Source organism: Pelodiscus sinensis, chromosome 6, assembly GCF_052426305.1.
Source record: "Pelodiscus sinensis isolate ZL-2025 chromosome 6, ASM5242630v1, whole genome shotgun sequence".
Lineage (NCBI taxonomy): Eukaryota > Metazoa > Chordata > Testudines > Trionychidae > Pelodiscus > Pelodiscus sinensis.
The window spans coordinates 75,392,227-75,418,523 of NC_143057.1; the positions used below are offsets into that span (position 1 = coordinate 75,392,227).

Below are 26,297 nucleotides of genomic sequence, written 5' to 3' on the forward strand. Positions count from 1 at the left end.
AAAATAATTTTCAAAGTAAACCTAAATCAGTCTGTAAACTTCATTTTTATTCAGATTTTTGTAGCACTCAGGGTAGCAAAGCAAGCAGTATTTATATTCCATAATACTGATTGCCACTTAGTATTTTCTAGAAGTGAACATATACAGCACACATATCAAAAAGGAAAAAGTAAGAGCAGTCCAACCTGTACAGATTTGGAATCAGTCATATGACTGGCAATAATTAAATAATCTTTTCTGTCAACAGTGAAATATTTTACATCTCTGGTTTCCGGAACTGATAGAGTCTGTATCTGGAAAGAAGGCACAAGGACAGGAGAACTTTGTTAAGAGATTGAAGTTCCTTGTATATGGCTAATTGCCTAACAGAAGAATGTTATTCAATACAAAACTTTGTTAAAATACCAAAAAAATTCTGTGATTACAGCCCTGAATGTTCAATAATTTCTACTTGAAAATGTTATGAAAACATTATAGCCAAAATCATCTCTGGCATAAACAAATAAAACATTTGAAGTGTTGTACCTGCTGATTTTAATACAGTGTTACCAGAGTTTAAATTCATTTGTCTTGTCATGAAAAATTAACATCTTGACAGAGTTTATGAACTTATTATAAAATGCCATGTTTTATGTCATTGCAAAGCATGAGTATTATGCTGGAGCTCAATACCAAACAGGCCTCCTAGGAATAAGCTTTTTGAAAGCATCTAAAATAAGTTAGAAATCTTACCAGAAGTACCCTGAGTCCAGATGTGAACGTATACACGTGATTGTTGGAAGATTCCTGTTCTGTTCCTCCCTGAGTAATCACTAGAAAAGCAGCACCGTTGATGTGAAACGTCACACAGCTTTGAGGATTTTGTGTACTGAAGTCCTGAGAAGAGAACCATAAAAAAGGTGTTGAGGTAACTGGACTTCACTAATACAATTAGCACCATCCATGTAAAATGGAGTAAAATAAAAAGTTACCTCAATGGGGACAAAAACTCCTCTCCATTGATAAATAGAAGAAAAGCTAGCTGGGGAGGACCGCAACAGAACACCATATAAAGACTCTCCTGATGTAAAGAAACACCAGCTAGAGACTGACTCTTCCACAAAACTTTGTAAGACAGACAGTATACTGATTCCACCCTCTGAAATACATTAAAATATTACTTCTTAGAGTATACATGAGGGAGGTTCCAATCAGATCTTTCAATTCAGACCTAATGCCAGTAAGGGTAACACTGACATCACTCAAAACTTGTGTTTTATTAGAGTAAACACATCCAGAAGCTAAAACAATGAGAACAGGCAAATGTTTTTTTTAATATACACAACACGCAAACCTCATACAGGAAATTTTAGATAGACAAAATGTTGTTCTTAATGACAAATTGGAATTTTTGATCATAATAAAGCAACCTGTGGGGAAAAAAATCAAAAAAACCCCATAAGAATTGTTCGCAATCATCACCAAGATGAGAGAAGTCAGACTTCCATAGCTTGTAGATCTGTTTAACTGCGTATTTTCAATGTGTTGCCAGAACTAAATTACAAGAATGAAAGCTTGGACTCCAATCCTGCCAACTGTTGCACAAGTATGTATCTTTGCCCATATGAATAGTCCCACTCATTTAGGCCTCAATTCTGAAAAGATTTACAAAAGTGCTTATCTTTCAGTGCTGTAACTAGTCACATGGGATGCCAATGGAATTATTCACACTATCTAAAGCTGAGCATATGCCAGGGCTTAGGCTTCATAATATAAGCTCATTCATACACAGACAGGCTTCTTGACTGCATGGGCAGTATTTTTGCAAATTGTGGGTGCTACAAGAATATTAATACTACAGGTTGAACTTCCCTGGTCTGGGGCACCCTCAGGACCTGACCAGTGCCAAACCAGAGAATTTGCTGAACCATGGGAAGTCAGTATTGTCTAACGGCATTAACAATACTTCTGTTCCTAATGGGCTCTTGGAAGACATAGGTGTAAATTAGTGCTAAATAACAGCACAGAACACTGAGAGCTAGGACTGGTGGCTGTAAATAAACTTTATGAGACTCCAAGGAACTGAGCCACACCCCGATAAGTGGACATCCAAATAACAAAAATCATGCTGGACCATGGATGTTGCTGGAGAAGAGCACTTCATTGTGTAATACTACTACGACCAGTGTGCCCTCTAAGATGCTTGGTAGTACAGCCCCACACCTTATTAATCAGCCCCACCTAGTCAGAGGCTCAGGGATCCAGACACAGAGCTGACTGACTGGGGAGGGAGGGATGAGGCTGATTAATCAGCTGCAGGGCTGTGCTGTTTAGAGGAAAAACTAACTACCACCATGTCTTATTTAAGAAACGTCTAGTGAGATTACTGTTCCATATACATTGACATGATATTTCAGAAGTCTTTCAACTCTTGACAGAAGTGACAGTCAGTGGACCGGTTCTATTGAAGCTATTTTATCTACTGAATTTTAACACAGAGAAATAAATCTTTTAATGCAGTTTATTTTATCAACTCTGAAGAACTATTTTATATTTCAAAACTAGCCTCTCTACCTCCTTGACCAGTTTACTAATGTTAATTATTAATAAAAGTAACATTCATCAAGGAAAGAACTTACTTATGCCAAATGCAGTATCAGACAGGGTCTCCCACTCTACACTCACAGACATATTGAGCCCATTACTTCGGGATACTTTCAAATAAACAGTAGTGTTGGATTCTTCAATCATCAAAGAACTTATCCTAAATGTTAGAATTGCAAAAATAAAGAAACAGGAATTCCTTTTAAATGTGTGAATTGGCGTTCTGAAAAACAGCTATTCATAGCACAGCCCCAGTGGTAAAACAAACAACAGTGATGTAAAGAAAACGCTGGCAGTTAGTTTCTTTGCACATAAGTCAGGTAGCAGCACCACCATCAGGGCTGTCCACCACTTCCCATTGCAAGGCCCTAGTTTCAGCTGCTTATAACTTGCTCAAACTTCAATAATTTGGGATGAATATTTACAGGTCTGTCAGGATGAGTATTTTGAAAATTTTCAGCTGAATTGTTCAGCCTTTTCTGGGAATGAGGCAAAGGGAAAACACACTTTAGTCATGCTAAAATTTCTAGTGATCTATCCTTTGACTCACGGACCTCTACACTTAGGATTTGAAATTTAGTGCACTGGTGGCCTTGGTTTCAGAATGTGCCTTTTGCAATCCCCATAGAAACAGCACACATATAACCAAATTATAAAATCCAGTTCTCACATGCTCATTAGAGACTTGGATTGTATTAGCTGACTTCTCCAAAGATTCCATGTGCACTGGACATGCTCCAAGGACAAAGGAACTGCAGCTCTGGGCTGTGGTGGGCTCTCTTGGGTCTGGACACTTGCACTGTGAACATGAAGCCTGTCTTTTCTGTGTTTTCATACCCTACAGGACTAGGGCATGATGGAGAAGGAAGATGCCCAAAGCAGAGACAAGAGAAGAGGAAAGCAGACTGGAACAAGAAATTTGGCAGTTGTGGAAATTGGGGAGGGGAGACTGGACTGGAAGCCAGTGAGGAAAAACTGAGATTAAATGAGGAATCAGGTTATGGGGAATTGGGACTGACTGTACAAGGAGATTGAGATTGAGAATCAGGAGGTAGGAAGGAGATGAGACAGCAGGGGTGGGAAACATGGGGAGGGGTAGAGGAGGTGCAGGTAGGGAATCAAGATAGATCAGATGAGGATTTTGGGGTGGAGAAAAGGATCTTGAACTGACTGAGCAAAAAGACTGGGGTATGGAAGGTGGAGGGAAGGAATGCAAACTGGGACTAGGAGCTGGTAGTGATGGAAAATGTGGGCAGGTATGGGTGCAAGTGAAGGACAGGGTGTGGGAAAAGAGATCAAATAAGGATACAGGGATCAAAGGGCCTGAAATCGGCTGGACTAGGAGGCTGGGATTTGGGTTGGAATGAGAAAAGATTGACACAAGAATTCTGAAGTAGTGAGATTAAATGTTACATTTCTTAACTTTTGAATTGCTCCTTTGACACTGCAATTTGAATAAATGTTCTTTTAACATAGTAATTGTCTGTGTAAGTGTAATTATAAATATGCAGTTACAGAATAGTGGAAAGGGAAGTTGGTCTTCATGCTGACTCTTTCATCACATACCACATGCAAGATCATTTAGATTCATAATAATGATACAAGTTACATGGCTAAAAACATTAAAATAGAAGGAATAAGAGGACAATCTGAATCTAAACATTCAGGCCAGCTCTGGTCCCCTTTTTTTATGACAGGGCTGTATATTCTGGTGACAGATTTATTTTAATCTTGTTCTATTCTTTGGTACAAAAGCAATGTTATTTAACAGATTTTCAATTTCCTACAATCATGGATTGCTCATTACCTTGTTTCCTTTTAAACAGATCCACCAAAGAAAGATGCAAAGAAATATCTTGTCTACAAAGTTTGACTAATTATCCTCTTTATAACGAATTTAGTGTACTTTACCTATTTGTAAGAGGATAGATACTAAAAAGACCCAATGGGGCCTGGTTCTGTAACACCGTGATCATAGTTTCCACTCTTGTGCCAAGTCTGGCTCCTCCCATTGGGCTGAAGAGAGTGACAATAAAATGTTCATCCATTTCTGGTTCTTCGTCTAGTATGGCAGAAATGTACAATGTCTGAGAGCAAAACAAGTAGATTAAGTCACTAAGACATGGTAGCATCTATCTTTTCTGTGCTTTTACAGTACTTAATAAAAGTGTACACCAATATGAACACTTACTAAAACTGGGCAATATGAAGCAGCACTGGCAGTGGAAGGGAGGCTCAAAATGGGCCTAGTGTAGTGGATTCTAACCTTTGAAAACTTAGCAGAGAACATATCTCTTCCCTTTCTGTTCCTTTCTTTAAAGTAAACAAAACCTCCCACCTTCTTTTGCATTTATTTTTCTTTCTTGTTCTAACTCTGCCCCCTCTCCACCGCATCCCTGATTCCCACTCACCAGATAGTTTTATATCCAGCGAGTGAAGTCATCTATGGGGCAGAGTCTGTCTCTTTGTTCTGTGTTTGTTATAGCATTTAGGACAATTGGGTCCCAATCTGTGACTGGCACTCCTAGGCACTACAGTAATGCCAATTAATAACTAATCTAAATAACATTTATTACATGTTGTTGTTCTGATATCTACATTAGAGACCCAAAGGAGCAGAAAGACAAAGCAGGCTGGCAGCTGCTACTTCACCCAAAGTACAGACTTTGGCTGTGTCCAGACTCCATGCCTCCGTCGACGGAGGCATGTAGATTAGCGAGATCGGAAGAGGGAAATGAAGCCGCGATTAAAATAATCGCGGCTTCATTTAAATTTAAATGGCTGCCCCGATCTGCCGATCAGCTGTTTGTCGGCAGATCGGGAGAGTCTGGACGCGATGCCCCGACAAAGAAGCCTTTCTTCATCGACACAGGTAAACCTGGTTTCACGAGGCTTACCTGTGTCGATGAAGAAAGGCTTCTTTGTCGGGGCATCGCGTCCAGACTCTCCCGATCTGCCGACAAACAGCTGATCGGCAGATCGGGGCAGCCATTTAAATTTAAATGAAGCCGCGATTATTTTAATCGCGGCTTCATTTCCCTCTTCCGATCTCGCTAATCTACATGCCTCCGTCGACGGAGGCATGGAGTCTGGACACAGCCTTTGTGTTTACAAACTCAGAGGAGGAGGGAAAAATAGCGTATCTGAAGTCATGAAACTTTCTCTGTGCCTGCCAGAGGACTAGAGTGGCACTCCTCTGCAGAAGGTTCAACTTCTATGATGGGAAACGGTGACCCAGAAGAACAGAGGGGAATTTTGTAGAATTTGTATAATTGTGGATGCAGCACCATCTTTTTTCCAGTATCCTATGCAAGTACATGGTTTTGCTGCTTATGCTTATATAGATAACACCAATACATGTGCAGCTAACCAGGCACCTGTAACATTTCAGATACAGACCTTGCCATGGTAACTCATGTATAATTTCTATAATATTTTGTATGGATGATAAAATTAGTTTAATCAGCTAATCATGTAGTCGATGGAATTTCCATCAACTACACGATTAATCAAAGGGGGGGGAACTGCAGAGCTACAGGGGAGTTAGCTCCCAGCAGGGAACCTGGTGCAAGCTGGGAATCAGCTGATTCCCAGCTTGCACCTGGTTCCCCCGCTATACCTCTGTCTCCCCTGCCCTCTCTCCCTTCAGAGATGATGCTAGGGGAAACCAGCTTTTAAAAGGCAGCAAGTAGTCGAGTAGTTACTCAACTATCCAATAAGCATATGCGACTACTCAACTAATAGTTGACTACTCAACTAGTCGCTTACATCCCTAATATTTGGGGTGTATTATTAGGAGCCTCCAGCTTCTGAGAAGGCTGAGTTAATGTTTCCACGTAACATGTGTGCTTCACTGGCTACTAATTCAATTCCAAATGCAATTCAAAGTGCTTGTGGAAAAGCTCTACATGGTATAGGATTCATTTCCCATGTGCACTTCTCTATGTCCAATCACAACAGCTTTAATTTACACACTTTGACTTTTATTGTGAATACACCAGGCTCTACATGAGGTAAGCTCCAATAGTCCCTAATAATCGTCTAAGAGTGGTAACAGTTTTATTATAAAAAAAGAGCTTACAAGAGCTGGTCAAGAAGTTTCATTTTCACCAGAATAGAAATGTTAACAATGCCATTTTTATTATATTTTTTGGATTTTAATTTAAAAAATTAAAGCAATTTTTTTCAGACAATAAACAAAGGTGTTTTGGATTTCCAGGCTTTTGACAAAAAACTGAAAATTTTAGAACAATGTTGAGGAAAAATAAACTTTTTTTTTTTAAATCTTTCACAGGAACAAAAACATTTCCTGAATAGTTCTAAAACCCACTCGTAATCAGTGTTCCCTATAAGCTGTGCACTTCTGTGGCTGTTCAGGAGAGATTCAACATGCAACCCAGCTGATTAGTAGAGTGCGCACAGCTAGGTTTTTGTTTCTACTAATGGTGTGCATTCACACATGTCTTAGTACAGATAAAAAAAATGTCCTGCACATGAATGGAAAAAAATCTGCACACGAATGGAAAAGATTAGAGGAACAATGCTCATAATACAAACTTCCTCCCAATGTTTTTTGAGTGGGGGCAATCCCACGCCTGCTGCCTACCCCCCCCTCCCCCCCCCCCCCCGGACTAGCTTCTCTTCCTAACCAGAATTTACATTTTTCTTTTTGACACACATTAAAATTACTGCCACATTTTCTTGCATTTCCAGTAATGTATTCTGTGCAACTGAAAGCAATTAAAGTATTCTTACTCTACAGAATGAAATAATATATCATATTTTAGCTTTGTTATTCAAGTAAATTGTTACTATAGTCTGAAATGTGCATCTTAGATACAGTCATGTGCCAAGTATACACAAAGAAATTATTCCTCAGTTTATCTGATTGTATCCTATGCATTATATTGTTCTATTTATTTGAACTTTTGCAAGAAAACATAAATATTCCAAAAGTAATAATAGGTTAGAAACGAGCATTAGAATACTTAATTTTTGCTACATTTCCACATAGCATACGGACATATTTATGATGTTTGACATCTCATTCCTACAATACAAGAGATAAAACAAAATACAACAGGAAATCAAGTGTAACATAAAATATGGACCTCTTTGTATGCTTCCCAAGGAGCTGAAACAAAGCCTACTTCTTTTATACTGTAATAGCCACCTGCAATTTTACCTTGAATCTGACTCCCTCTTCCAGCACGATATATCCTTGTGAAGGGGTCAGATCTATTGATGCAGCTGAAGAATTAATTTCTTTGACAAGATACTGAACAGTAACAGTGCCAAATATCCCCTGCGGAGGTTCTCTAATAATGTTCAGTACAGCAACACTTTCCATCAAGTAGAGAGCAGACTGCTCCCTTAGGAAAAAGTGATCGCTGTTATTGAATGACAAAACTCCATGACCATCATCATTGGCAAGGATGGTAACTGTGGCTTTTGAAAGAGAAACAACAGAAATGTTATATGTTTAATTACTACAATACAACTAGGATAATAAGTGCCCCCTTTTAAGCACAAAAGTCATCCCCCATTGTCTTCCATGGATTGTTCACATGCTTAAACTCGGGCATATAATTGAAGTACCTTACTGCATAAGTGCTTTGCATGACAGTATGAGAGGTTTTGTACCATTAAAACTTGCAGAGAATATATAGCAAAGTACCTCTTCCATTCATACCAGATATCATAATAAGATTTTGAAATCCGGGATTCTCTTGTCCAGCAGCATCCATTATCTGGCATGACCACAGATGTTCCTGGATGAGAAAGATCCGGGGCAGGAGAGCCAGCAGCTGGGAACCCAGTGCAGCCCCACAAGTCTGCTAGAAGTGGGGCCGCAACAGCCTGGGTGGAGCGCAATTGGGACTGTCTGCCATCCAGCAGCAATGCCAGGAGCACAGCAGTCCATGAGGAGAAGCCTGCCCAAGCCACATCAGCCTGGGAGGCGGCAGGGCTGCACCAGCCCCGGTGGCGGCAGCATGACTGGGACTGCCTACTGCCAAGCAGCAGGGCTGGGGCTGCTGCCATAGCAACCTGTGAGAGGAAGCCTGCTGTGGTGGCACAGCAGAATCAATTTAGCTGGGGCCATGTGCTACTCCACAGTTAGGCTGGAGCTGCGGCAGTCCAATTGGGCAACATGACATTTGGCAGTGGGGCTGGAGCTGTCCAGCTATCTGACAGCAGATCTGGGGCTAGAGCTGAGGCTGGGGCTGGCCTGAAGACAGCCCAACCAGGCTGAAGGAGCCAGCAGCAGGGAGGGGCAGGACACTGAGGGGCTGGTGTCAGGGGACCTCCCATTGTCCAGCAAATTCCCTCATCCAGGACCAGTCAGGCCCCAAAGGTGCCGGACAAGAGAGGTCCAACCTGTACTGAATTTTGTATTAATACAAGACGCTTCCTGTAATGATAATTGATTTTAGACAAAAGGAATTATGCAGGTTCTGCCAACTTTTTAATGTACTAAGCTTTCATGGGAAAAATTTCTAGTAATGAAAAGCAAGATTCTGCTACCTTAGTCATGAGCCACGTTACTATACCCAGACTAAAGTATAAATTACCAAAGTCTATATTTAGTCAATTTTAAAACTATTATTTTTATGTTATTATCCTACATATCATATCTTACACCAGGCTATGTTTACACTGAAGGCTTTTGCCAGCAGAGAGTATGCTAATGAAGCACTTAATAGCATTTATGGTGCTGTCATTTGCATATCTCTCCCAATGCTTTTTGTGCAAGAGGTTTCTGCACAAAAACAAGCAGTGTAGATGGGTCCGTTTTGCGCAAACAAAACCCTTTTGCGCAAGATCCCTTATGCCTTAAAAAAAAAAAAGGTATACAGGATCTTCCACAAAAGGATTTTTTTTACGCAAAATGGACCCGTCTACACTGCTTGATTTTGAGCAAAAACCTCTTGCACAAAAAGCATTGGCAGAGATGTGCAAACAACAGCGTGACAAATGCTAATGAGTGCTTCATTAGCATACTCTCTGCTGATAAAATCCTTCAGTGTAAACATAGCCTGATGTAAGATATGATATGTAGGATAATAACATAAAAATAATAGTTTTAAAATTGACTAAATATAGACTTTGGTAATTTATACCTTAGTCTGGGTATAGTCACTGGGTATAGTTACTCATGAGGCAAATGTAAATGCAGCTCTAGATATTGCAAAACAAAAACAAAAAAAGGCACCACTCTGTACAGCATGATTTTTCACAAAACTTAATTTCTACATAAGTCTTGTTTTATAGTTCACTCATTTTAAATAGAACCTTGGCAGTTAGATCATTTTCATTACAGGTTTCAAGAATCATCATCTGCAACAGGTAAATGATGGTTTCAAGACTACAATGATTCCTTAGGCATAAAGAAATGAAAAGAGCTGTTGCATAAATTGCAAGGTTCGTCCCCTGGAGGCTAGTCTAATTTGCCCACAGAAGAGAGTCACACTTTTAGGCTGGGTCCAACTCAATTTTATTGTTTGCAAACAATGTTTGGCCAAGGAGCTCAGTGCTCAAAGCAAAGCCGACCCCGGGCATTGGCTAAGCATCCTTTTTATACTTTCTTTAACTTTCTTATCTAACTTGGCATGTCTTGATTTGTTAGCTTAGCTTCGTGTTGCAGCGTTATTGGTTAGCATACTTCAACTTTATTCCACTCAGTAACAACCACCAGTATAGCTTACTTAGGCAATTAGCAAATTCCCTGACTCATGTAGTACGTGCAGCTTAGTCCTTGAGAAATGGGTTTGAACAGCTAGTTCCTCTTTTACTACAGAGCTATAAAATAAACAACAACAGAGACCTAGGGTATAAGAATAAGGTTCATTTACCTGTTATGTTCTCGCCTAGTTCCAGCCCAAAGGAGGGATTTGTTAATATTAACTGGAATTTCTCATCACCTTCAGGAATATCATCATCAAAAATCATGACATCAATGTATTTATACCTTTCTCCATCAGCAAAGGAAAGAGTCTGGTAGTGAAACATATAAGACAGTATACCTTAACAAGTTTGTGACATGAACAAGTACTTAACATTTTGCAAGTCTGGCCTACAGAGCCCTTAAAAAATGGGGAAAATGCAAACAAAGCACCCAATTTCTGAGCACCTCTTATAATTTGGCTAAAACAGGAATTGGAGGATTTTCAACAGAATCAAGGCCAATAAGTACATTTTATTGAAACAATTTTTTATCTTTTGGATACATAGAAGTTGTTACATTCCCTTTCAGTGTTCTCTTTTCCAAACAACTAATCTAAAACAACCCAATTCTTTCAGTCTTCCCTCACAGGTCATTTTTTCTAGATCTTTAATCATTTTTGTTGGACCCCCTGGACCCTCTCCAATTTTTCCACATCTTTGCTGACATGTGGTGCACCCAGAATTGGACACAATACTCTCCAACTGAGGCCGAATCAGTGTTGGGTTGAGTGGAAGAATTACTTCTTGTGTCTTGCTTACAACACTCCTGTTTATCCCAAAATTATGTTTGCTTTTTTTGCAAGTGTCACACTTTTGACTCATATTTAGCTTGTGGTCCACTATGAGCCCTCCATCCCTTTTTGCAGATATAATCTTGTTTTCTTATAATTTCTCATTATATTAGAAAACATGCAATTTAAGAAGACTAATAGTTCACCACCTTGCATGATTGTGCCAATTGAGAATAGTAATTGTATTACCAACAATAAGGAAACTTAAGAAATGAATAAATATTGTACTTTCTGTTTGCTTCTTACCCTGGATGTCACATTAAAATCCAATCCCAGTTTTGCTTCCAAATTCTGTGCATAGAAAAACAAAGATACATTGCCAGAAGATCCTCTGTTCCGATATGCTACTAATGACAGATTCCCGTGGATTTCATCAATTTCAAAACTAAAATAAAAGAGCAACAAGAATCCTTTTATAATAGTAGTATGCAACAGCAGTAATCAGAACACTGCAACAAAGTTAACAGAGAGTGCAACAATTCTTAGTTGTTCAAAGCAGTGTTCACAATTCACCACCTTCCTACCAATTGTAAATTTGCAGTTTTCAGTATGCATTATAGTATAGATGATATCTGTAATCTCTTGTGGACAACATCTTTACATTACAAAGAGCAGTGACTAAGTTAGCTACATACCTTCGGTTCTTATTAAATTGCCAATATAATCCCCTACTAAGAAATGGTTAGTAAATTGCCTGTACACACACACACACACACACACACACACACACATGATGCATGATCATATAATGAAAGAATATCCCTATGAATATGCAGAAAGGTCTGAACTAAGGTGGCACAGGCATTTTCTAAGATTTGAATCCCTCATTTTGTAATCTTAATAATATTGTTTTAACATAGCAATTTGGGTATACAATACAGAAGTCAGATCATTGTTACGTAAGAACATATGAATGGCCATATTGGGTCAAACCAAAGGTCCATCTAGTCCAGTATCCTGTCTTCCACCAGTGGAGGGAATGAACAGAACAGATAATCATCAAGTGATCCATCCCGTCGCACATTCCTACTTTCTGACAAAGAGAGCCTATGGACTCCATTCTTACCCATCCGGCCTAATAACAAATTGATGCATCTATCCTTTATCTAGTTCTTTTTTGAACCTTGTTAAAGTCCTGGCCTTCACAACATTCTTTGGCAAGGAGTTCCACAAAATGACTGTGCCTTGCATGAAGAAGTACTTCCTTTTTGTTGTTGTTCTTTTAAAATTCATTTAATGACCCCTAGTTCTTGTATTATGGTAACAAGTAAATAACTTTTCCTTCCTTGCCTTTTCCACACCACTCATGATTTTATAGACCTCCATCATATTCCTCCTTCGGGCTTCTCTTCATTTACCCCAAGATCGACAATAAGAAGCTTGATCTCCAGGGGTTCAATTTAGTGGGTCCAGTGTCACCCCCTCTTGACCCTGGTACTCCACCAGGCTGCAAGGTGTAAGGGAGGTTATTGGGAGAGTCCTCAGTGTCAACTCCAGCTATGCTATTCTCATAGCTGGTATTCTGTATCTTAAGTTGACTTTTTCCCATAATGTAGACCTGGCCTGAGTCTCTCCTCTTGGAAGGTGAAAAATCCAAGTCTTATTAATCTCTCCTCATATGGCAGCCGTTCCAAACCCCTAATCATTTTTGTTGCTCTTCTCTGAGCTTTTACCAATCCCAGGGTATCTTTTTTGAAATGAGGTGACCACATCTGCATGCAGTATTCAAGATGTGGACGTATTATGGATTTATTCAGAGGCAATAACATTATCTATTTCGTTCGCTATCCCTTTCTTAAGGATTCCTAACATTGTTTGCTTTTATGACTGCATTTTGAAATGACTCAATATATTTGATATGAGAAAGGCCCCTTAACTCGTTAAGTAATATGTCTAACATAACATTTTTATTGTATGTTATTTTAATGGTGGAATTTAGCCCATTGTGGAGGGTCATCTACACAATGCTCCACACAAAGGGAAAAGAGTGTCTCTACAGAAGTTTCTGCACCCCCATGTATAGTCTCCATGTTGGTTCGGAAGGAATCAGCAATAAGAACACTGGAAGCAAGATGGGAAATGGCTATCAATTGTTGTTTCATTCACGAAGTAAGAAACCAAATGCAATTTAAGTAAAACAAGCGAAATCCTGTGATCTGCTGTGTCCATGTGATCCATCTGCTTCCAATCTAACTCCATGTTTCCTCTTCCACCGGTGTCTCAACAGTAACATTCCCTATAGGGAAATGGGACCTCTGACTCCACTGATTATGTTACAGTCCTTGCTTATGTGTATAAAGTGAAAGGAATACCTATGTATGGATGTGGAGGTACAGTAGATGCTATGAGCAGAGCAGTGACTACTAAAAAGTTGTGCTGCAGCCCAACAGCCTGAATACAATTTGGGGAAGAAGATTACATTCCTCAAATCCCATTCATTCAAGCTAGTGTAGAAATGGAGTAAGCGTCACCAAAAGATATATTGCTATAGACAAACAGATGGGCACACAGAGAGAAAAATCCCCAGGGGGCTGAATTTAATCTTTGTAGCAGAACACGATATACATACAAAAATATACACATATATCCTACCAAATCTTGAGCTAAATCCTAGGTGTGTTCAGTGAAATTCGGAGTGGTAGGGACATGGAAATTGGCTTGAACTACATTTATGCTCCTCTCTCCATTGCTGAAGTCACAGGCTCATCCAATTGGTTCAAAGCCTAAGGCCAAAACCAGGGATAGCAAAGGGACTGCTGAGCGAGCTCCAAGCTACCTGATGATTCTCCAATGTAAAATAAATCTCCACTAGCCAATTCAAATTACTTTAAAGGCTGTTTAGCCTCACCAAATGTTTGATTTTGCTTTCACTGATGTCACTGAGAGTTTTGCCATTTATTTCCAAGAGTGAATCAATAGGTACTCAAGCAAATAATCACAAACTAGGTTATTTATGGAAGATGAGACTTACTTGGTACTCTGCCATTCAATAACTCCTCTCACTCCATCGTTGGCATCAATAACAACCTGAGCAGCCAAGCCTTCTGCATCTAAAGACAAAATACAAAATAAAGAAGAAAATCGATTTATACTTGTTTTTTAGGGCTTGGTTAAAAATCCGTTAAATAATCTTTATGCACAGAATATACTGAACTTTGTGTCTACAAAGTGGGAAACAGAGGGGACAGGTTAACTGGAAATAAGCCAAGAAAACCTTGTCTCCACTGAATGAAATGAAAAACTATCTTCCAGAGAGAAAGAGACTGACCTATACTTAGACATCTGTCTTCTCACAGATTTATACAAACAAGAAACAAACAAAAATTACAATAATATTTAAGTTGTCAAGCAAAGCACTAAAAAATTAGGAAGTACCAGAATTAATTTTATATTTGCAACCTTAATTTGGCCTATTGTTGCATATGATCACATGCTAGTTTCTCCAAAGGACCCATCCCTCATTCAATGCACAGGATGAACGGTAATCTCTCGTAAACCATCTCCAAATATTTTCTTTTAACTTCAGCGTCCAATGTGTGGCACATACTATTCAAACCCAGTTCTGCATGCAGAATTAATTTCCTGAAGGACATTTCTATGATATCATTACTCATACACTTAGTGCTCCACGAATATTAACAAATTTATCATCATGATACCCCTGTGACATGAGGAAGTTTATTAGAACCATTTTACACATAGAGAACTGAGGCACAGAGAAATTTATATCAAATGTGGCTATTGATTTTGGATATCCAATATGAGATGCCAATAGTCAAAGAACATAGCATTTTACTTGTTCAAAGAACAGTTCTGCACATGCAACCTTAATATAGATATTTCCTAATGTAAGCATATATTTTAGAACCTTATTTTTAAAAAAATATTTGCTTTTGTTGATGTAATTTCCTAAGCTTTATAATGATGGAAAAAATAAAATTTATTCCTATGGAACCATATTCACTCTTCGAGTGGTTCATCAGCAGGTTTGTGATCTTTAGGCCCATAGCACACACCTTTATCACTTAAGCTTACTGAGTAATAGTTAGTAGTAAGTGACTTTATCCTAGACCTGCCACTAGAGGATATGGGAAACACATAATCAATAGGTTTCACAGTTACTTGAGAGACAGGAAAAAATTGTTGAGGAAGAGGAATAATGGGTTTAACTCCAAGTTCTGGGGGAATATGCACTCTAGGGTTTTTGCCCTGGGCCCCGTTTCTTCTTGCCCCCTTCTGCGCATATCCCCTACACTTCCAACTTGATTCTCCTTCACAATCCTTTCCCTATTCCTCTCCACCCAGCTTCAACCTTTTCTCATGTTCACTTATTTGATAAAATATCTGTTTTTAATTGCCTATAACTTCAGTCATTTGAGCTGAAGTGCTCCATGTTTGGTCTCTGACTCAGGCTGCATATTTCAGTTCCAGCAAAAATGGAGGGTGAGACTAAATAAATAGCCTGTCACTGAATTTAGTTCTGGAAAATAATTTGTCTCACCCATGTGTTACTCTTTGGTTGTGCAGTAAATATTAACATTTTTGAATCAGTGAACTAATCACAGCTCAACCTGCACAAATCAACACAGGATGTTTTGTTTTACCTTTTAGTCTGTAATGAATCAACTCAGTCATTTCTACAGGCATGCAAAGAAAGGGGAAAAAGGTCAAAGAAAAATTATTAAAAGCAAACAAATGCATTTCTTTAACATTAAGATTCTGATCCAGCTCTGTTAGAAATCCCCGTTCACTGACTTCCATATGAATGATTCCACCTGTTGACCTGTACAATCCATCAGAGGCACCATGCTGCATTAGACTTCCAAAGACATTTGAATTAGTCAAGTATTAATTATTCATTGGTGAACTATACCACAGTAAGTTTTCTCAAACTATTTTCATATTAGAATACAAGAATCAAACTTCAATATGAAAGTTAACTTTTCCTCATTAGACACATGTTGACAATAGGTTTTAAGAAACATTGATATTAAATGATAATATACAACAGATGAAATCACCCTATCATTAATCCCAATCCCAAGAAATGCAAACCTTAAAAATGATTGCATAAATCTCCTTTTTCATTATTCTTATTTTGACCATGCCATCGGCCATTATACTACTATGCTAAAGATCAATACAATGCATTATTACATATTTACAATTCATATACATTGTGAAGTAAATACTGTACTGATAGAGATGTTATACCCAGTCTGGGAGGAAATGACATCAAAGGATTCATGACTAGTTCAACTGATGTTAAATTAACGAGGAAGAATTCTTGCACTTCTGGTATATCATCCTGCAAAACACAAGCACAGTAAATTTTCATTTTATTATCTATTAAGTTGTTAGTTAACCAAAAAACAACACTTAACTTATGCCACAATTATTTGAAATACTAAACTTTATTCGTTTGTTCCCATGCTCTTAAAATACAATTATTTGGTCTGAAATTGATCCTCATAATATTTGAAATAAAATATTATATTTCATTTAAAAGACACTACTGTGAAAAAAAAACTATTCCTGAACATAAATTTCATTGTGAATTTAAAAAACATTAGAAGTAACCCACTGAAAAAGAAAAATATGTAGTAGTCAGTCCATATAAATCTGAAGGCAATGAACACTATTCAGAATTGTAGGTAGCTACAACTAAAGCTTAATAAGAAAGTCTAATTCCATTAATGCGTTTCTAGGTGTAGCCACTTTTTGTGATTAAACTATACCCTTCTGTTTTAACATTAGGACAAAAAAAGGTCCTTTCATTATTTCTTCTGAGCCACAATGAATAGCATGAAATGACAGACAGCGGGAATTAAGACCCAGATTGTGCACACATTGAAGTCAGGGACAATCATGTATTGATGACAGGGATTAAGATTTACCTCTAGAATAGTAACATTTATAGAAGCTGATGTGTGTCCTTCTCCTAAAAGCAACCAACCAGACACAGGTATGTAATCAACTCCTGGTTCAGCCAAGGTGCCTTCTGTCTGATTCCTTAAACTGAGCAATCCAGGCACTGTTGCATAGGTAACATTGATGACACCTAGTACATTTGGAACAAAAAAAGGTTTTTATATTTTAATTCCTATTTAACTACACTGCAAATAGACAAAACAGTGCAGAAGAAGAGAGTATTATCCTATTTTACAGATGAGCAATTCCAGCATATAGATTAAGGGGATGATCCAAAACCCACTGAAGCCAATGGGAGTCACTTTTTCAGTGTGCTTTGAATCAGGCCATTCATGACTTGTACCAGGTCACACAGGAAGTCTGTAAGGGTAAGCTAATTCGAACTAATGGATCCAGACTAAAAAACTAGTTCGAATTAGCGTTTTGCTAATTCGAACTAGCATGTCCACATTAAGTGGACCTTAAGTGAACCGGGCTTAAGGATGGCCGGAAGCAGTGCCGGCAGGGCATCAGAGGAGGACTTAGAGCGTGGAGATGCTGTCTCAGGCTAGCCGAGGGCTGTGCTTAAAGGGACCCGACCCCCACCCCGGACAGACAGTTCTCAGGGGTGCCCCGCTTGCAAAGCAGTCCTGGCTTGGATTGCCCAGACTACTCACTCTGGGCACATCACACCACTCGGGCAATCAGCCCGGCTGCACTTGCTGCAGGCTGCCATCTGGGGAGAGGGGATAATTGGGGGGCTGCAGGAGAGCTTCCACACCCAGAAGCCCGCAGAGCCAGCCCAGTCCTCCCCATCGGGGGCTCGTGCCCCATTCCTCCCTCACCTCCTTCCACTTACCCTTCCCTAGCCCCTCTTCTTGATGTACAAAATAAAGATAACGTGTCTTCCAAAATGGAATCTGTCTTTATTGAACAAAACTGGGGGAGACTGGGAAAAGGAGGTGGGAGAGGGGAGGGCAACTAAAATGATCAGGGGTTGGGAACAGGTCCCATATGAAGAGAGGCTAAAGAAACTGGGACTTTTCAGTTTAGAAAAGAGGAGACGGAGGGGGGACAGGATAGAGGTCTCTAAAAGCAGGAGTGGGGTGGAGAGGGTGCATACAGAAAAGTTCTTCATTAGTTCCCATAAAGAAGGACTAGAGGACACCAAAGGAAAGGAATGGGTAGCAGGCTTCAAACTAGTAACAGAAAGTTGTTCTTCACAAAGCAAATAGTCAACCTCTGGAACTCCTTGCTGCAGGAGGCTGTGAAGGCTAGAACTAGAACAGAGTTTAAAGGGAAGTGAGATCAATTCATGGAGGTTGGGTCCATGGAGTAGTATTAGCCAAGGGGTAGGAGTGGTGTCCCTGCCCAAGGTTTGTGGAAGGCTGGAGAGGGATGGCACGAGACAAATGGCTTGGTCACTGTCTTCGGTCCATCCCCTCCAGGGTCGCTAGGGTTGGCCGCTGTCTGCAGACAGGCTACTGGGCTAGATGGACCTTTGGTCTGACCCAGGACAGCCATTGTAAGCTCAGGGCTCAGGGTCGGGGGTCTCAGTGGACCCCCTTGATTCTCTTGCACACCTGCTCCTGGGTGGCCAGGCTGGCAGCTCTCCTGCCCTAGCCGGCCACTTTCCTGTGCCTAGTGCGGAGATCGTGGACGAGGTCCACAATGTCTGCACTAGCCCAGGCGGGTGCCCACCTCTTGCGGTCCCGGGCAAGCTCCCGGGAGCCGCCAGCCTGGTCCCGGGAAGAGGGGGAGGGCTGGGGGGCATCGGGTGGCTGGCTCGAGCCGTGCCAGGTGCAGGGTCTGCTGGCTGGGTGCTGGCAGGCTTGCACCTGGCACGGGCACCGTAGCCAGCCCGTGCCCCTTTAAGGGGTCCGGGGCCGGGAGGGGGGCAATAGAGTTTCCCTGGTGTTGGCCAGAGTGGCCACCAGGAAAAGCTGGGGAGGGCTAGCCTCCCACTAGTTCGAATTAAGGGGCTACACACCCCTTAATTCGAACTAGCTAGTTCGAACTAGGCTTAATCCTCGTAAAATGAGGTTTTCCTAGTTCGAACTAAGCGCTCCGCTAGTTCGATTTAAATTCGAACTAGCTGAGCGCTAGTGTAGCGCCTATTAAAGTTAATTCGAACTAATGTCTGTTAGTTCGAATTAACTTTGTAGTGTAGACATACCCTAACATAATCCAGAATTAAAACCCAGGTTTCCTGTACCAATCCAGAGCCTTAATGTCAAGATCATCTTTCTTCCCTCTTGTGAAAAAAAAAAAGCCCGGGTTTCTAAAACACTTATGATTTGCAAAGGAAAGACTGGTTTTGTGGGTATTTTGTTGAGATTTTTCTTTCCCTCCTCACATCAAAAAGCTGAGTAAAACCTAATTATGAATATTTGGGTTTGATACAGTAAAACTAATGGGCACAATGCATTAAGTCCATATGTTCCCAAATTTTTGTGTTCCAGCATCATTTGCACTAGAAAGGTGAATGAGTACAGCCATTACAACCTTTCATCCATGCTGTGTTGTAGAATGGATCTCTCAAGGGGCTTTGGGTTGCTAGATACCCAAATACCACTGAAAGGAAATCTTTGAAAATCCTAGGCAACATTTCTACTTTCTTTTTGCCGCTTACTAAAAGGAAACCCTTTTATTTACATATCCATCCCGGGCCTTTTAATCCCTTTTGTGCTGTTTATTTAATCCTTATTTCTTTCCCTGCTGGCCAATATTACTAATTCCTTCTATTACAAGGAATGAAGGAATGAGCAGAGTCAAATTGCCTTTTAAGTTCATGAAAAATGTCCACCATTTTTTGTTTTCTCATTATGTGTAAAATCTGGTTCAGGGTTATGAGTGGTTTTCAAAAGATTATTTTTGATGAGTGCAGCTGCTTTCTGTTTCTCTTTTAGGAGTGGTCTACAGTTGATTGCTCAGATATTTTTGCAGTGGTATATTATGTATTAGGTTGTAGCCATGTAGTAGATGGTCATGCCACAAATAGCCATTTAGTCCAACTGTTTTTAAATCAGAGGAAACGGATAGCTGATTCTTCACATGGACTAGTTAGTCTGTCACTTAGTATTGATCATAAGTGGTAATATTGTATTTCTGATAGTTGGCTTCTGTAGGTGGATGTCATCTGCCCCACTATGTTCTTTTTGCAGGGGTTGGTAGACCACAAGGAAGCACTGTTATGCAGGGAAAAGTCATTCCCTGCTGACAGAGGGGAAGTCATATGAATACGTTTTTAGAGGGGACTGACTAAAATTGAAAGCAAGAATATTAGCTTACTGTCCTTTCTAACTTTTGGCTGCACCTACAACTACATTTTTTGCAAGAGACGGAAAATAAGAGAACAGACAGAGTTGAACCTTTGATTTATCTGACTCCCACTGACTTTTTCTGGACAAAAAAAAGAATATGTTGCAGAAGACACATAAAACCTCTGTATCTAGAGAAATTACACCAACCTAAAGACCCAAATTCTCTGCTGATAAAAAGCTGAATAGTTTTGTTTGCTTCCTGGGTCAAAACCATTCTGGAGGAAGACGCAAACTTCAAAACTCCATGTGGCTCGTCACTGGCCTCTACTGTCAAAACAGCTTCATACCCTTGGCTATCCAAAACAGCAGCACCCATTGAAGAAACTCCTGTAAAATAGTCAATGGTGTAACTACACAGAATACTAGGCAGCTGAAGTATGGTTTTTAAAAAAAACAATATTGGCAATAATGGCAGTTAATATCACTATTTCCTCCATTATGCCATGCAGTCAATCATACTCCCAGTAATATGAATCAGGGAGAACATGATAGAATCTGTTGTTACTCTATAACCAGTGTGGATCTACACATGTTCTATAGCAAACATAGCAAATACAAAAACAAAAAAGCTGTATCTAATAAAAGGATAATATCAAATAAGAGGACAGAACATCAGCCAATGTACATTCAGATAACAGCTAATTCTAGGGTAAGGTTTGGTTTTCCCAGTTTGACTGAGGCATCTAGAAACAAGAACACCTGTGCCAATCTAGCCATTCTTTAGTAATGAAAGTTTGATTTATAATGACCATATGCAGAGAGAATGCAGACCTAGATGATTCTCCACACTAATCTGAACAGCAAGAACAGAATCTACTGCCCTCCTTGTATGCAGAAAGCAACAGTCAATGGGGAAGTCTGCATGTCACAGGACAAGAAGAATTGGCTGAGCAGATAGTGGCTGAATAGACAATGGCTTATTTCATAGCCACTATAACCAAAAGGTATTAGATTTATTAGGTCTAATTCTGCTCCTATTTAGAGGGGTGCAGAATTTGCTGGCAGAGAGGACCCACTTTAAAACCAATCAATTAGGGGGAAGGGATAGCTCAGTGGTTTGAGCATTGGCCTGCTAAACCCAGGGTTGTGAGTTTAATCCTTGCAGAGGCCATTTGGGGCAAAAATTTATCAGGGATGGTACTTGGTCCTCCTGAGAAGGCAGGGGACTGGACTCAATGACCTTTCAAGGTCCCTTCCAGTTCTAGGAGATAGGCAATCTCCATTATAAATAAAACATACTAGTCAGATCACTCTACAGCTAGTATGCAGATAAAGAAGGAGCAAATTTTAGTACACGAAAACAAAGTTTCACAACAATGCTTTAAACTGTCACAAAAAATTAAAACAATAATGAAAATTGACAGCCTTTCCCTCTTTCCATCATTCTATACTTTTGTATTACCTTGAGTGATGATGTCATATAGGACTACTTGGTATTCTTCCTTTTCTTCAGGAATATGGTCATCCAGCAGATGAATGTAGAATGTTAGATTCAATGACTCCTGTTTATTTTAAATGGCAAAAAAAAGTTTTGTTATCACAATACAAAACACATGGTATTATCTGTCACACATTTTGAATGATTTCTTCTAAGAAGTTTTAAATTTCAAATACAGATCAGACCTCCGTGGTCCAGCACCCATAGGACCTGAGTGGTCCTAACGATGGATTTTACCAAACCAGGGGAGGTCACAGCTTCCCCCTGGCGGTAGCCTCTGGTCTCAGCTGGGGCTCTGCTCCCTGCCCTGCTGCTCCAGCCCACTGTGCCAGCCCTCACCAGGGCTGCCCCCACCACCATGCCAGCCCTGGACAGGGGTCAGCCCCACTGCTTCCCAGACTGACCAGTACTGTGCCCCATACAGTGTTGTCCTGGGCTGTATGTCCATGCCAGCCCCATAGCCTCCAGCCCATATTGGCGCTGTGCTTCCCACTGTCAGACCTGACCAAGCATGTCCCCACTACACCAGCCCTGACTAGGGCTGCTCTCCTGGCCACCACCCCACTGCCTCCAGCCTCCGCCAGAGCTGCACTCTCCACCACACCAACTTAGCCCCAGGCTGTGCTTCTGAACTTGGCCAGCTGGGGCTCTCTGTTCCAGCAATATTCATGGTCCTGCTAGACCACAGATGTTGCTGGATCAGAAAGTCCCAGATTTTAGAGGTACAACCTGTATTCAAATTTAAAACTATCAATTCGAATCTCAAAGACAACAATCATATCAGTCAGGAAATAATATTACTTGGAAAGGTGTTAACTCCTTTCCACTTCAGCTTTAATTTCATTATCTCTAGCTTTTGCTGCTGAACACATTTACTCTGCTTGGGGTTACCTCAGGAAAGAAGAGTACTCCAAAATAATTTTCAAAGGTTTGATCTAAGTGATGTCCAACAATTTTCCAACTAACAGTAACGTTCCCCAGTCCTGGGGCAGTTCTTAGGATGTGGAACTCCAATTGTTCTCCTAAGGAAAAAATATAATCAAATATATGCTGTCGGGAAAATGCTTTGGTTGTGTATCAGTTATAGAAGAATTAGAAGCATGCATTCCATAATCATGGTAACTTTTCCAACACCAACATATTCAAGTATCCACTGATACTTTATATAGTAAGCCTCACTGTAAAGTAATACATGTTTGTTTTTAGCATAAAGTAAGGAGAAATCCAAATTCTAAACCTTTCAGTTCTGTTTTTAGTTCAATTATGAAAAATGTATCAGAAAGATCTATCTAATGCATGCTAGGACTTAAAAAGCATCTACAGCATAAGGGAAAAAATGAATACCCATCAAAACATGCACAAAACACTATAACAATGGCAATCCATAAACTACACAAGACAGTAAATGCTGTATGTACTAGCCATGACACAAAAAAATTCCTTTAGGAGTTCACTGGCAATAAATATACATGTTGCTAATGTTGTACTGTAATGTAATTTTCTACAATGCATGCACAAAAATGCTTGCAATTACCTGTAAATTCCATTTATGTATTAACTTACATAATAGCATCAGTTACAAGTTTTTAAAAATACAAAAGAAATTTTTCACAAAAAGTTAATAGCTTCCTATGATTTCTCAAGATATACTCTATCAATTGACTGGAAGTGTTGTCAATGTTAATTTATAAAAAGCACAATAATTACACTTTTCACATTTCTAGCATTCATTCTAATGGATAATTTAATAAAAGCTAATGAGTAATAGAGCAATCATTGCAAAACATATGAAAAACAAAAATAAACCCAAATGTAAAAAGGCAGCTTGAGGTTTTACATACGGTATCAACACGAAGATAAATATTAGCATGTGAAGTTAGGCATGTGAACATATGTATAATACATATACATGATATGACAGATGTTTATTTCTAAAACAAACATACTGCATATGTATTTTAACAGTATTTTTCAGATCCACAATGTTTAAGCTTGCCAGTACATACAGTATTGCATTGGCTTTTGAAAGACAGGAAAATATGTAGAAGACTAGAGAATCAAGACATTGGGTATGTCAATAATACAACACATCTCTTATCTATCTCAAGGTTATATGCTGTATCATTCTTATTCACTGAAATATAAGAAAATGCTTGCAACTAAGATTATGTTTCCTCCTAAAGCCATATTTTAGGGGTGCGATACATAAACACAGCCATCACAAGTTCTGTTCAATATCTCTACTGCCAAAAAATGACTTTCAGGCCACTTTATACTAGAGATATTCAAATAAATTATTTCAAATTTCTTTCATTGTTGCTACTGCTAGGCATAGTTAATTCCATGGAGCTTCATGGTTCAGGTTGCCTCTGAACAAACCCAGCTGGAGGGCAAAACAGAAGAAAAAATAAGGCTAGTTGAGAAAGGGCCAGGCATCTCTACATCTATCTGAAACTCCCACTCACAATAGGGATGTTAAGGACTAGTCAACTATCTGATACGCATTCCCCTGCACCTTGCTGCCTCTATCTATCTGATAGAGGCAGCAAGGAGAGAGGGGAAGAGGAGGCACTTCAAAGCGGCAGCACTACACAGCTGAGCCCAGGATCAGCTGTGTGGTGCTGCCGCTTTGAAACACGGAGGCAGAGTTGAAAGGGGCAGCGCTGCAAAGCTGATCCCCAGCTCAGTTGTGCGATGCTGCCCCTTTGAAACGCTACCTCCACATTTGTAAGGGACAACACTGCACAGCTGAGCCCGGGATCAGATGCATAGTGCTGCCGTGCGTGGAGCCCAGGGTCAGCTGGGGACTCCCCAGCTGATCCCGGGCTCCCGCAGAAATGTCACAGAACCCGGGATCAGCTGGAGGGTCCCCAGCTGACCCCAAGTTCTGGGTAAATGCCATGCAGAACCTGCAGTCAGCTGGGGAGTCCCCAGTTGATCCCAGGTTTTGCTGAAATGCACTCAGAACCTGGGATCAGCTATGGAGTCCCCAGCTGATCCCAGTTCCACGTGGCATTTCAAATCAGCAGTGCAGCATGACTTTTAGTCCCCCAGTGACCCCGGGATCCATGCTGTGCTACTGCTTTGAAATGCAGAAGATTCCCCGCTGGGGACTCTAGTACATTTCAAAGCTGGCATGCTGCATGCAGCCCATAGTCAGTGGGACTTCCCGCTGGTTTCAGACTGCACACTGAGTTCTGCATTCCTCCTCCCCACTGGGGGCTCTTGTACATTTCAAAGGAGGAATGCAGAAGGGCCTATCGACTAGTCGAGTAGTCGATGGAATTTCCATCGACTACTCGACTAATCAATTAACCCTTACTTAACATCCTTAATTCACTGAACAGGTGAGATTCTCTTCTCTTTTTTTACAGGGATTACCTTTTTCTGAGTAATAGTTTAGTGGAAAACCAGTCTTTGTGGCCTGCTTGGACTTGTGTCCTTTATTGATGTGATTTGTTTGGTTTGCATCAAAACACGCCATTATCACACCAGTGTGATTCTACTGACTAACAGAACTCTTCCAGGATTATATTGCATGAGATCTAAATGAGACCTACGGAGCCAGATCCAAAGATGCACCTGAGCTCAACCTGATGCAGCTAAGAAAGGGAAGGAAAAGTATGTGGCTAACATGGCTTTTCACCACATTGGCTCCTCCATGATCAGACAATCCAGACATGTAATTTAGAGCAGCCTCATGACAGAATACTTATTATACAGCTAAAATTGACAGGAAGGTCATCATAAAAATATCCTAGATGTGTTCTGCTGAAGAACCACTGTTACCCCATATTTGTCCATCACTGCAATGAGATGGAAATTATTTATTAGGAGACCACAGTAGAAACAATTTTAAAGAAGCAAAAAATATATATATATATAAACTATACAAACATAAAATTAAGCCCTTTTCCAATAAAGTAGAATAATAGGTGTAATTTAGGCATCAGCATTTCAAATGTTGAAAGTTAACTCCTAAAATTGTGCTGATGTTCATATCCTGCATTAAGTGACTACATTGCTCGATCTGACAGAAAAGAATGTTTAAAATCTATTTAACATGACATTCTGATTGTGTTTCTGAAGAGCACTGAACCTGCATATACGCAAAAGGATCTATGGTTTCCAATGAGGAACATCATATTGTTTAATACTGAAACCCATTTTATCCTGAGAATTTTGCACATTCATTTCAAAACAAATTAATATTAAGTATATCACACTAGTTATTTTAGTACCACAACTGTAAAATGCACAAATAAGAATCAGCATATTTCAATACAAAATCATAAAAAACAATGAAAGAATCATCATCGTATAGCACAAAAAGTGAATTATGATGTAGGAGTCAGTACAATGTACACTCATAATGATCAGGCTAAATCAAAACACTGGATTAAAAATTGAAATCCAAGTGAACACTATTACTGATTGTGGGTAGTCCATTATTGACTAGTAATATTAAGATCTTTGGTTGTCATATACAGAACAAACCCAAAAAGATGAATACAATTTCTGTCTTCA

The 26,297-nt window shown here is 39.8% G+C and overlaps 1 protein-coding gene across 1 annotated transcript in view; it reads right to left on the reverse strand.

The window, feature by feature from the left end:
* The window catches only part of ADGRV1 (adhesion G protein-coupled receptor V1), a 393,877-nt gene that overhangs the window by 270,874 nt on the left and 96,706 nt on the right, over nt 1–26,297 (reverse strand). The window contains exons 36-49 of the mRNA XM_089779321.1: nt 22,662–22,792; nt 21,735–21,834; nt 20,480–20,659; nt 16,997–17,160; nt 16,314–16,407; nt 14,071–14,149; nt 11,346–11,484; nt 10,437–10,578; nt 7,769–8,031; nt 4,495–4,670; nt 2,619–2,743; nt 972–1,138; nt 733–876; nt 186–293 (exon numbers count right to left, since the gene is read on the reverse strand). Of these exons, the coding sequence (XP_089635447.1) occupies nt 186–293; nt 733–876; nt 972–1,138; nt 2,619–2,743; nt 4,495–4,670; nt 7,769–8,031; nt 10,437–10,578; nt 11,346–11,484; nt 14,071–14,149; nt 16,314–16,407; nt 16,997–17,160; nt 20,480–20,659; nt 21,735–21,834; nt 22,662–22,792 (2,012 nt within the window). The remainder of the gene's footprint in view (nt 1–185; nt 294–732; nt 877–971; nt 1,139–2,618; nt 2,744–4,494; nt 4,671–7,768; nt 8,032–10,436; nt 10,579–11,345; nt 11,485–14,070; nt 14,150–16,313; nt 16,408–16,996; nt 17,161–20,479; nt 20,660–21,734; nt 21,835–22,661; nt 22,793–26,297) is intronic.